Source organism: Diadema antillarum, unplaced genomic scaffold (assembly GCF_040938485.1).
Source record: "Diadema antillarum isolate AM-2024a unplaced genomic scaffold, OU_Dant_1.0 scf00000097, whole genome shotgun sequence".
NCBI classification, from domain to species: Eukaryota; Metazoa; Echinodermata; class Echinoidea; order Diadematoida; family Diadematidae; genus Diadema; species Diadema antillarum.
In genome coordinates this window covers 1549551-1563350 of record NW_027270986.1, presented here as the reverse complement: position 1 = coordinate 1563350, position 13800 = coordinate 1549551, and the positions used below count along the sequence as shown (strand labels likewise).

Below are 13800 nucleotides of genomic sequence, written 5' to 3'. Positions count from 1 at the left end.
TGTTTGCAAACATGATTTGGGTCACATTTTCATGCGTGCTCGTAAAAAAATGGGGTGATATTGCTGTGATTTCAAAGTTAAATTTCTCAAGATAGAAACATCATTTCGCCATAAAAAATCGAGACGAGGAGCATCCCCGTCGTTTGCCATTCCATCTCCATCGAAAGGCAGCGGCTCATAGGGTTGCGGCACCCGTGGCCCTGCCGCTGCTTCCCCGGCTGGATTGACGTCGACAGCACCTTGCTCTCCCACTTCTCCATCGTCCTCTCCCCAGCTTACATCTTCCCAACTTCCATCGTCCTCGTCTATATTCTCGTCCCCTTCTCTGCTTTTGTCGCTTCATTCCTCTTCACTAACGTACTCCTCAAAGTCCATAAAAAGATCACTCTGATAACTCACTGTTCTCGGCCATTTTCGGAAGGAGTGAAAGCTCAAAATTGATCGACGCGAAATTTCGAAACGAACCGCTATGAAAAAGTTACGATGATACAAATGTGAACCGCACGTACGTACGTACAATGCATACGATACGAGCTGCGAGGTGATACGTCATACCGACCGACGGCCGACCGGATCTACTTTCGCACCAAAACTATGAGGAGAAAATTGTGATAATTGTGTGAAATTTGGGCTTGTTGCAGATCATAGTAATACAAAATAATTGTTTGAGAAGAAGCAGTTCATGATAATACTATTAAGTGTAGACAAACAGTAAAGAGTTGGTGTCAAAAGTATAAATAGCAGAGATTTCAGACTTTGAAAAAAAATTGACAGAAATTCTTTCCCGATGCCAAATGCTTTTCTACAGAGCATCCGGGGCCCGTGGCTCTAACTACCCTGGCGTGACGTCACAACTTTTGGAGTCCCGTACTGTGGCTGGTTTTCGAGGGGGAGGGAGGGGGATGTTTGGGACTTGCAAATAGCGGATATCTAGATGCTTGCGGGGATTTGAGCCAAACTTTTTGCATAATTGGTCAATTACCAACATATATTTCATCTACAAACGAATTTTACGAACATTTATTCCCTTCATATAGGATCTTTAACGTAAAAACAACATTTTGATTGGATAACGTCATCACCTCTTAAAAATGGATTGAAAGTATCCTTGTAAAATTTGACCAGTTTACGTGTTATCTCTATGGGAGAGCAGTTTTTCTGGCAGTGAAAATTGACATGACTATCTTTTTCGAGCACTAGCTCACTTATGCTTCGGTGAATTTTCCCCAGATTTTAGTATGTTGTAGCTGAGACTTTGGGCTATCGTAAGTGTGCCCTCCATTTTTTCATACGACGTCGGCATCACGTCGAAAAACTTGGTTGAAAAATGGCACGTGGCTTCGATGTAACGTCATTTTGCTTAATACACAGGGCCTATGGAGCATGAAATAGGTCATTGCATAGCGCATCCGACTCGTAATCCTAAGGTCCCTGGTTCGAGGGTCACCCCTGCCAATATTTTTTTATTTTTTTAAACACTTTTTTTCTTCTTTTTCTTTAGTTAGTCTTAATCTCCTTTCCTAACTTTATCTTTTTCTGATTTTTGCATGCTTCTCCTTCAAATTTCTATAAAAATAACATAATTTTTTCTTTATTTTTCTTTCTTTCTACTACTTTCTGTGCAATAGATGAACAACAACAATGCTTATTAATCCCATATTTTGCATATGTTTAGTTCATGTCACGTACATTATTTCATAAAATAACAACTACTTGATCGGACACCATTTTGGGTATGTAAATTAGGGTCAAAGGTCATAAATGTTTCATCCTGTATCTTAGTGAATACATGTTTTATCTCTCCCATATCTTGCACACGCAAAGACCATGTTATAAGAATCATTTCACAAAATAACCACTTTTTGCTCAGATGCCATCTTGTCTGTGCAAATTGGGGTCAAAGGTCATATGTACTTCTTTCTTTATCTTCGTTATGACGTGTTATCTCTATGGGAGGGAATTTTTTTAAAGGTGACAATTGACATGATTGTCTTTATCGAGCACTAGCTCACTTACCCTTCAGTGAATTTCTCCCAGATTTTAATATGTTGTAGCTGAGACTTTACGCTATCGAAAGACAGCCTTAAATTTTTCATACAATGTCGGGATCATGTTAAAAACGTGGTTGAAATTAAAGCTTATCTTCGATGTATTGAGATATTTCTTTCTTTGTGCAACTTTCTTTGCAATAACTAAAAAAAAAAAACAGCCCCTACCACCTCCATGTTTTGCACCTGTTTAGTTCATGTCACGTACATTATTTCATAAAATCACAACTACTTGATCGGACACCATCTTGGGTATGTAAAATAGGGTCAAAGGTCATAAATGTTTCATTTTGTATCTTGGTGAATACATGTCCTATCTTTCCCATATTTTGCACACGCAAAGACAATATTGTGAGAATCATTTCACAGAATAACCACTTTTTCCTCAGATGTCATCTTGGGAGTGTAAAGGTGGGTCAAAGGTCATATGTATTTGTTGCTGTATCTTCGTTATCTAGTGTATACAGAATTAGTACCAAAGATGGCAGACATGACTCCCTTTTCTAAATGAGAATCCAAACATGACACGGCCAATGTCTCTAAACACAGATGAAACGTGTATGGTCATGCCTATTGCGATCATGATTCTAATCATTGATTAAAAAAAATCGGATCACCTTAATTTGTCAGTAATGACAAATTACAATCTCTAGTTTTTTTTGCAGTTATATTTTTTTTTTTCTGTATGAGGGGACTGCATTCTATAGTCCTATCTGTGTATACGAGTGTTTCATTGTATTTCTTTTTTTTTTTCTGGTGGTGGTGGAAATGAAATAAATCATTTTTATAAGTACGTGTAGGCATATTGGTTCCATGACATATTGATGTTCAAGCTCGAAATGCTAATGTTGAAACTTACATAAACCCTAACCCAAATCATAACACCCACGGTGACCCTAATCCTAATCTTCACCCTGCCTTTCTTACAAGAACCAAAAGCCCAATCAGACCCATGATGGTAATTCTACTTTCAGAAAGATATCAATGCCGGAGCATATGTCCTGTCACCAGGCATATATTACATATTCTGAGCTTTTCTCACACTATCTTAGTGAAATTAACTGCTGGTATAGCAAAGGGTGGAGGAACGATTTGTTTTTTTTTTTTTTTTTTTTTTTTTTTTTTTTTTTTTTTTTTTTTTTTTTTTGGGGGGGGGGGCTCAAGGGCCAAATAGGACACTTAGAAATGAGCACTTTTTTAACTTAAAAAGGGGAGTTTTTGTTTTTGTTTTTGTTTTAAATGGGGCAAATGCCCCCTCCCCCGTTCCGCCGACCTTGCATATAGTTATGTACTGTATTAGCTATCTATATTATAGTAGCAATAGATCGAGAATAGCTGAGGGAGGGCGGAGTGCCCCTGACGAATTTTGCAAGACCTTTTCTTTTCTTTTTCCTTTTTTTTTTGCCTTGAATCAATCTGTTTAACACACACTATAAATGTAATTTTAGTTACTTGTGAAAGGAATCTCCGCTCCCCTTCTTTTCTCCTGTTTCTACATCCAAAAGCAGCACATGAACCAGGCATTTTGCAACATAGATCTATGCTACTTTAAGTAGAATTTGCGAATTTAAGAACATTTTTCGATTTCCAAACTCCGATGGAGACCTTGGCATAGATGCCAGCCTACTGCCGTTGCATCCCGTCGTCGATCTCCCTGCATGCTCCGTAGCGCTACACGTTATCGGTACGGTCGCTAGTCGAAATTTGCCCGGACCAAAATGGCGAACGCCTCCTTCTATCGGTCACAGGAATTTTACGGAGTCCGCCCTCTAGTGTTCTTAGTATACATCTCTATGGAAAACGTCCAGAATCTGGACTAGATCCCAAGCCGCCATTCGCGCGCTGGACAAGGTCCAGTGCGCTCTGCACAATCTCGCACTATCTAAAGGTCATTCATCATCGGGAGCATCATTCGCCCGAAGAAGCAAATTGATAATTGGCAAAACGTCGCAACACTGAGTTTGTTTTCCAGTTTCTTGATTTAAGTAATTATTAATCTTGTACTTCGACTGGATGAATGAGAAGAATTTACATCAGACTATAGGCCCATGTAGAGTACTTATAAAGGTCTTGTTCATATGTAAACCTATAATAGCTACATACATTGTTATGAATAAATCGGTTAACTCATATGACAGGTTTGATGGCACAATGCGTTCACTCTATTCTTGTCAATTTTAGATATTTGCGATGGTATAAACCCGCTTAAAAAAAGAAGAAATTAGGAAGAAAATATGGGATTGTTTTTATAACTTCAAGAATATTCCTTGCTATGAAACAAATGAGGTATCGTTGGAATGTTTTTTTTTTTGGAACAATCTAATGATGCAGTTACTTTAAAATGTTTGCGAATGTCTCTTAGCAGGTTTTGCTATTGAACTCCCCATTGTAATGTTTAGTATTTGTAATTGCATCTCAATTTACTGTACACGATGTTTCATGAACTTTAACTGCGTGCAGTTTTTCCCATTCATTCTGTAAGGTCAATTTGAGCCATTTCCTAGACATTTGAACTGTCCGGTTTAAAGTAAAATTCCTGCTCAGGGGAAATATATGTCCTGGTTGATGTTTGCAGTTGTTGTTTGACAAACCACTGCTGAATCCTGCTCTTGCGTACTCGGGATCAGCAGTGTATGGCCGGCTTAATTTCTAACCCAGTCATCATACAATGTGTTAACAAGATGCATTCGAATACTTTGTCATAATGCTGTACCGAAAATCATAAAACGTAAGCTACTAAAAGAATAGTAGATAAACCACACATTCTCTGGTCAGTATAGAAAATTAATTAGTGCAATAGATTGGAAGTCAAGGCTTAGTTAGCAAACCCATGGATCAACACTTTTTAGGATTTTTAAAATACATTGTACATTCATTGTATTATAATCACAAGTGTCAGTATTGCTGGCGGTCTGGAAGACTTAATGATTTTTGACGTATCCGGATTTGCATGGATGTGTAAGTATGTATGTGTCTGTTGATTTAAGTAACTGGTAATCGAACAACTAACCACCACTCCTAGTACAGAATATATATTTTTATTTTAAAGAAATACATATTAGTCGATCATTATATACACCTTGAGATGAGACCGAGATTGTTGCTACAGTTAAAACTTAGATTGAACTCAACCTATAGTATAATTTTGTTGTTTCTAGTAAGGGAAGATACTTGATTTCAAATAAAAACATAAAAAGCGACAATGCAACAACATATCGTCTTTTGTATCTAAATGATTTATTGAATTTAACACTTGATTTTCCTTTACAAATGATTGGAATCATCGAAATTACAACGGTATTAGTTTTGAGACTCTCTGGACAGTTCTAGTACTTTCACTGTCATATCTCACTTCACGTTGATATGATACATAATTATACTGAACATAAAAAAGAATGACAAACAAGCTGTGACATAATATTCAGTGGATCATGACAAGAAGATATGTAAGCGTAGGAGGTCTACATAAATGACTATTCTCTTTAAGATTCAAAATATGAGGGAACCGCATATCTAAACACAGCAATGCTAAATACACTTCATACTACAGTGTGTATTGCCTAATAATGATTTTAAAATGATTTATGTGTACTTCTGTTGAAGTGCACAAAGGTGAATAGTTCACATGTGTTCAGATCGTATCTTTCCTTTCTCTGGACAGAAAATCTGAATAAAGTAATGCTCTAAGTTCCAGTTTGCCGTTTGCCGTTGAATTAAACAGTTCTGGAGGAGTGATTAAGGCGGGTTCTTTGTACTGGAACAGATGAGATGAGACGTACATGTATATATCTTCGTATTCTTATCAAAATTTTATTATTTGTGGAGAAATCATATTCACAAAAACACAAATACACACAATAAGAAATAGCAGTTAGTACACTACTCATAATTGCAGCTTGATTACATAAATTTGTACATACGAAGAGATAAAAATATTCAACAAGAAGAAATACCTATGAATTACACCACAGCATGCAAAAATGGACAAAATGAATACATGTATAACTAACTCTTGAATTAATAAACAAAATTGAATAAACCGGCAAAGGTAGTTGGTCGCACAAAATATGTATAGGCACACACTCAAACATTACTAGAGACACTCTGTAAAAGTAAATTGCATAATCAAGATCGCCCTTGACCTGTACTACAATAAATCTTAATATAAGTCCGAAGAATACTGTGAATTGTGCAAAAATAATCAGCATTTGATGAGACCAAGGAGTGCCATTAAATATGATATTCGGAAGTACATCTGCAAGGCACCATTCTGTTTTCTTTTAAATACAACTTCTCAAACCTGGAACATTGCGAAAGTTTGCCAGACAATCTTTCAAAATGACAGTACACATGCAAGACAGATTCTTTAATGTATCTTTTGGAATAAAAAGTAATTAGAAGGAATATATTATTTCAAGTAACAATAATGTCTGAATGGAAAAACAGTGGAACAGGACATAAGTGGGCTGTTTTTAATGTTTGGGTTGACTTTCTTATTATATTGAAGTGAAAAAGATCCTGAGTTTCGCTTGATTTGCAATATCACACTACATGAGTCCACCCCCCTCCTCCATATTAACTAAATGTGTTTGTCATGACTGAAGCGTTCAATAAAGCGCTAGAACGGCACAGAAGTCCGTAACACTATTGACGACATTTGTCATCGCAATGTCAAAGGTATCCAGGAGAAGAAGAATGAATGTGAGATTCTTCATTTCCGCTCATTGGTATCCCTATGGGTGACTTCTTTTGATGTGGGCAGCTCTTCCGTTACCTCAGAGTAGCTAGGCGGCGCCACGACCTTTGTGTCCACAGTCATACTTGTTGGATCGTAGATAACCGTTTGGTTCTGCGGTGATGGCGCCGGAGGGTTGGTTGGGCCTTTGGGGGAAGTCGAAACAGCAGCACTCTGCTTGGGTTTCTTCCTCGAAGAGAACACGATGCATAATACGACGAACAACACACTGCCAAATACCAGGAATGATGCTACTGTAATGACAGCAATTAACCACGCTTCCATCCCGGTTCTTGGTTCTGGCATGACCACCGGTGAGGGAGAAGCTGTATGCAAGCATAAAGTACAGCCTGTCATAACGTGTTGCATCTATTGTAATCATTGCAAGGACCACGGAGATTATGTTCAAACTATAAAGACACAAATCTACAAAAAAAAAACTTCGTGAATGCTACATCATATTCAAACTTTATACTTTGAATATTGCGGCTAGGTGAAATTGAATCTTAGACAAGGATGAATGGTAATTAGGCTGGCTTGTGTAACTCAGTCACCTATTAAAGTGACATCAGAACTTAATGTTATTCAATGTATTGCAAACTTAACTTCCATCTCTGCAAATGTATGAACAGGTTGTCAAGGCAACAGATGTCATACACGTATCAAAAGCATGCGTAAAGCATTTGGTATTGTATAATAACATTACACGTGATGCTGTTAGAGGCATTTTCATACAAATGGCACTGAAATTAACTGAAACGAGTTTGTTTCATTTCACTCTATTTCAAAACTAATGTCTTAATCACGATAGATTATATCTGTTGTGGTGTAATATTGCAATATGCAATAATACAGTTGATATTAAATCTCAATTTTTTGAACTTCTTGTATTTTTTTACATTCTATATTTTGCTTCATAGTCAAGTGAAATACAAATTTAAAGTGAGCTAAACGGTCCACTGAGTCACGAGTGTAATACCGGTGCAGTTCCAGTTGTAGCTAAACCTTATAAATGAAACTGACATGTCTTGACTGTTTATACTTACGAGTCAAAGACAAGCAGTAGATTCCGACGTCGTCGGAATGTTGGCAGTAGCGTGTGCCCCATTCGGGAATATTGCAGTCTATCAGTTGCGACTCTGAGCCGTTGCAAGAGACCTTTTCCAGATGGATTGGTCCTTCACCGCCTCCGTAAAATTCGTTCGCAGAACGAACTCCAAGAAAGCCGAGTTGGCGACAAGCGACCTCAGCGTCTTCCATTGACCAGCTGTAGTCGCAGATAGTACCCCACTCGTAGTCATGAAAGATTTCGAGTCGGCCTTGGTCAGGCAATGCACTATTGACAAGACGTAGGTCACCTTCCTCTGCAGGTTGAGAGTGTATGAAATGATACAAAGTCAATTGAAAGAACACAGCCACTATAATGATAATAAGAATGCCGTATGATTCAAGGAGTTCTTAATGACAACTGTTGATTAAATCATACGATTCGTTTAAATTGTAACGGTGGAACACTTATGTCGGAACTTCGTTGAATTCGCTGTTCCTAGGCTGAAGACTTATTGTATTGCTTTTAGAGAAAAGGACCTGAGGTATTCCACGTCTTCTAAAACAACTGTTAGCTTTGAGAGCAACTCGATCATAATAGCATAGGCGTACAGCGTTTCTGATTCCGGTAACCAGGATGAGTAGGGGAATAAGCCCAAAGCGCGTCCATCGAGCATGCAAAAAAAGTTCTCAACTCTGACAAGTTGTAATTTTCTGACAAGTATGGTAAAATCCTTGGATTCGATTGGCTATTTTAATTGTCATAAAATCACTACTTTTCAGGGCTGACAACTTTCATGAGACGAGATCCCGGTTACGTGTTTTCTAAGGATACATTTGAAAATTTATGCACTTATTCGTCGTGTCACCAGCATATAACAGCTTCACAGTGATGACCAGTGGCTTTTAAATCAGTCAAACCGAGAAACTGTGTAGACTTTTTTAACGCTTTATCAAAGAGGAGAAAGATAAAAATGGACGTATAAGGTATTGGCTGCATTGCATCGTATAGGTCCAATATTCATCGGTATCAATCATAATCGGCAGAAAAGGCAAAATATTAAGTAAATAATCACATTAATATTAATGGCGTAGGCATCTATCAAATTTTGATAGTCGTGTCATTAAAATGATATGTTCGAAGACTGAACTACATGTCAAAGTCATCTGCAATGTCGATTAATCTCACACTTTCATTAACACCACGTTTCCTTTTGCAGAAATTGATAGGTGATAGGTGCAACAGCATACTTGTTATCCCCCCCCTCAAAAAAATCCTTTTCTAGTGCATTTTGGTGTAATTCCTGTGAATTCTGTGACATTTGAACACTAGGACCTATTCACTAGGGCCTACTTACTCTGTTCATTTCTCGAGCACTTGATTCCAACGTCTTCTGAGTGTCCGCAGTTGCTTGTGCCCCATTCAGCAATATCGCAACTTGTCAGCTGCGACTCGGTGCCTGTGCAAGAAATCCTTTCGAGGTGGATCGGTCCCTCTCCGCTTCCGTAATCATGGAGGGGAACAGAAACCGAAGGAAAATCCAGCTGGCGACACGCAACAACAGCTTCCTTTGCCGACCAGCTGCTGTCGCAGATGGTACCCCACTCGTAGTCATGGTAGATTTCCAGTCGGCCATTGTCGGAAGATGTACCACCAACCAGACGTAAATCACCTTCATCTGGACATGTCAATATGAGGGATGTTGAAAAGAATAAAAAGACCACTAAGGCCACTTACATATTATGTAAGTGGCCAGAACACATTCACTGCTGACACCATTCGAGTTGCCCGCGCACGGCACGCTACTATTCACGAGACAACATAGATTTCTTCCAGTCTGGTGGTTCTCTCTGGAACTCATTGCTTGCGAAACTTATAATGGAGACTTCATTCCCTCTTTTCAAGAATGAACTCAAAATCATTTTGTTTCAGAAACACGTAGTGTTGGTGGTGGTTTTTAACTTTCCTCGTCACTAATGAAGCAATGTCGAAAAGATTTAACTCCCTTTTTTAGGGGGGGGGGGGTGCGCCAGTAATGACGTTATGTGACAGGCAGTCTATATTAGAAGACTTCATCAACATTATTATTATTATCAATATTATTATCATCAATATATCATTATTATTGTCATTATTATTATTATTATCATTATCATTATTATTATTATCATTATTATTAGTATCATCATCATCATCATTATACTTGGTGAGTGGAAGCTTCTTCCTCGCCGTCTAATTGTAATCCCCAATATTCGGTTATAACATAGCATCTTACCTCATTCTGCTATGCGAATAGTTAACAAAAACACAATCGCAGGCAATATAATTTCTCAGAAATAGAAAGCAGGGTGAATCAAATCTTTCCTCCTTGTATCTCCAACCACCGTCAAGACGAGGATAACTGGTTAACGTCTAGACATGTAAAGCTGCTGTTTAAAATATATGGGACGATACAAAATGCTGTTAAGAACTTTACAAAACACAAACGAAAATTTCGAAGCGTAAACGTACATTGAACATTAGTCACCAACGTAGGATCTCAGAATATGTACACGTTATGATTTCCTGATAGCACTGATTTTCATAACAAATTGTCGTGAAAATTACAATGTGTGTATTATCAGGCAATCGGGTCAGTTTGTAATAAGAATCGGAATGAAATGGGCAATTGCTTGCTTACAAATTTCAGTAGATGAACACTGGACCCCAATGTCGTCGGAGTGAGTGCAAGTGTGTGTACCCCATCCTCTACTACGGCAGTCTGTTAGTTTCGATTCCGAGCCTGTGCACGAAACTTCGTCGAGATAGATCGGTCCTTCACCTGGCCCGTAGTAATAGCTGGAGATTGCCACCCCGGGAAACCCAAGCTGACGGCACGCGACCAGTGCTTCCTTTCTCGACCAGTTGTTGTTGCAAATGGTTCCCCACCTGTTCTCATGGAAGATTTCGATTCGGCCGCGGTCGGAAGATGGTCCGCCAACAAGACGTATATTACCATCCTCACCTACACGTCAAGGGATAATTGAGATGGCTCATAGTTTTCAGTCACTTATGAAATGTTTGGTGTGGGATATTTCATTCTTGAAAGAAAGATATTGTGAGACTGTAGCTGATATAATGATATATATTTCTGAAGGAATATCCCTTATCTGTTTGTTGTCCGAGACACACACAAAAAAAAGACTTTTCGTCCTTTTCAAACATGCTATTGTACACTCGTACACTCGAGAGTGAGTTTGTTCTACTCATCCTTATTCTTTTCTCTCAGTGTGTGCCCCTGACGAAGCATGCCAAAAGGGAAACCGCAAAATGAGTTAATTTCCTTGTCTTCTTTGAGATGTAAATTCGGCAGCAGATCAATGTTTGTCTTTCAAAAGAAACCAAGAGCAGATAACATTATTGGACTGTGCAGTACGAACAGCAACAAAGAAAGCCTATTTGTAAAGCAAAATAGAAAAACACAAAAAGCAAAAACAAAACGGGATTTCTTATCTCAATAATGTTTAACAAATACAAACTGCCTTCCTCATAATGTATGTTTCATGTCTATCGTTATTTATCAAATACCAGGTCATGGAATAAACTTGCAGTACAGTCTTGTGATGACTCGGCACGCTATCATCTCACGTCTTAGTGATGGCACAATCTCTTCACTTACCTAACCTCTCCTCCGTGCACTCGACACCAACATCTTGTTCGTGGGATGTGCAGCCACTGGCACCCCATTCACTGTGCGAGCAAGCCGTTAAGGTATACTCGTCCCCCGTGCAAACCACTCCACCAAGGTGGATAGGACCATACCCTGGCCCGAAGGAGCGGTTAGGCGTTATGATGCCCGCATAGCCGAGCTGACGGCATACAACAAATGCATTGTCGGTAGACCAGTTGTCACTGCAAACCGTGCCCCATCTCTGGTCGTGGAATACCTGAAGTATGCCTTCCCAAGCGTTCTCCCCGCCAACAAGCTTGACGTCACCTTCTTCAGCTGATGAATCACAATATTGGCAAATAATAGACACGGAAACAAAATCACTGCAACTTAATTGTTTTTATCTCACGACATTCCATCAATATCTGATAAAATAATGCTATAACAGCAATGGCCCATAAGAAAGATGTATCTGCGTTTGCTCAGATTCAGTGTCGCAGGATAATCTAGACTACATTCTTTCGAATTAGGGTGTCACTCATCTGTTCGATATTTACCAACTTTGTTTGTGTGTGTCATGCTTTGGCAGGTATCAAGTTAAATTCGATTGGTGCATATTACAATCAAGTTCAAATTAATCCATTACACATTAAGCTTGATTGAAGAACACATAAAATGTCAAAAAAAAAACAACCAAACAAAAACGTGTACAGAATCACTATTATAAGGTAAAGAGTATTCGAGCAGAGTATTCAAAACAGACTGATATCAATGTGAGGAAAATACAAAGGCCTATCAAAGGCGTATCCCGAATAGATTACAATTTGAATTATGATATTACTAAAAATGCATATGACGCTTAAAACAGCACACGGATGAAGTGCAAAGTCCAAGATAATGTTGTTAAACATGATAAAGGCGTCACAAATAGACCTAACGTTAGATATCTATGTGATTTTTCCTTGATTTTTTTTCTTTTTTAATCATGTTAGCAATTAGCTTTGTGTACTCATGTAACGGCACATTTTGACTGAACTCTGTCAACAACACGTATAATTCTCACCATTATAGTTCCCACTCAAAACTGTAATGATTTCAGTAAAAAAAAAATCACAGAATGTCACAGAATATACCTACCTGAGTAATCAGGTGTGCAATCCACATAAATGTCCCAATCATGTCCACAATCCGTGTTCCCCCAACCACCATGGGGGCAGAGAGAAAGTGCAACCTCGTCCCCAGTACAACCGACGTCTGTTAGATAGATAGGCCCAAAGAATTCTCCTGTGACCCAGAACGACGACGAACCGCTTCCCGTCTGATAACCTAATTCCCTGCAAGCAACTTGCGAGTCGATACTATACCATCCGTCTCTGCAGACAGAACCCCAGGAGTTGTCGTGATAGATTTGCAGGAGACCATACGTGGGCGTCGATGAGCTCCCTGATAGACGAATTTCCCCTTCCTTGGCTGCAGTGTAGCAGCAGTTCGATGTGAAAAATAAGATCATTTTGTAATGATAGGTATACTTTCATAGTAGTTTATAGAGTATGTCCCCTAAAAAAATACAATCGGATTTTTGCATTGATAACACCCAATATGATTAAACTGTCTTAATGCTACTTCAGGCTCTTGAAAAATAACATCTTAGCTCTATTTTCCATAAAACCCCATTCAATTTGGTTAAGTGGTCACAGAGAAATGTGAATTGTTAGTAAAGCATGTCATGACCCTGATTCTTCCAAGTTTAGCACTTGGATGCTCTTGGAACTGCATATTAATGTGTAAACACAATAGACAGAACTTGGAGGGAAGGGATTCCTGACATGCTCTACAAAATCCTAATTTCTCTTCCACCACTGAAGCAAATTAAATAAGGTTTTCTGTAAGATGTGGGCAATGAGTTATAGCTTCATACCCTGAAATTGTGTTTGGATAATTTAACTGTTTTTAAAGTTATCGTTGCCGAGGGTACCGTTGTAATTGCTTGGGGGGGGGGGGGACATACGGTGTAACGATGTTACAAAAGAACGTAAAGTGGCATTCCAGTTTTAGCTGGGGTTATGGTGTAAAAATTGCACACTATCGTACATTGTGACTTGTGACCAAACGGTTTGCCCCCCCCCTTTTTTTTTTGCCAATTACACAAACCAAAACCTGGGATTGTACACGAGAAACACTCCTTCTCATAATATGCTGCAGGCAAATCATTTAGCTTGTAACACACTTTTACTCAAACAACCTCCCCATTGAAGACGTTAACATTATTAACTTGTTCGTAACCGCTTTCCAGTAGAATTGTATACCATTTATGATTTTT

At 38.7% G+C, this 13800-nt stretch overlaps 1 protein-coding gene across 1 annotated transcript; it reads right to left on the bottom strand.

The window, feature by feature from the left end:
• Positions 1-6759: 6759 nt before the first annotated feature.
• LOC139718593 (scavenger receptor cysteine-rich domain-containing group B protein-like) lies at positions 6760-13326 on the bottom strand. The gene is made up of 6 exons (XM_071630058.1): positions 12618-13326; positions 11490-11816; positions 10512-10835; positions 9189-9509; positions 7830-8147; positions 6760-7109 (listed from the first exon to the last, which is right to left on the bottom strand). The coding sequence occupies exons 1-6, from the start codon at positions 12988-12990 to the stop codon at positions 6760-6762; spliced, it is 2013 nt and encodes a 670-aa protein (XP_071486159.1). The 5' UTR covers positions 12991-13326.
• Between the last annotated feature and the right edge of the window lie 474 nt (positions 13327-13800).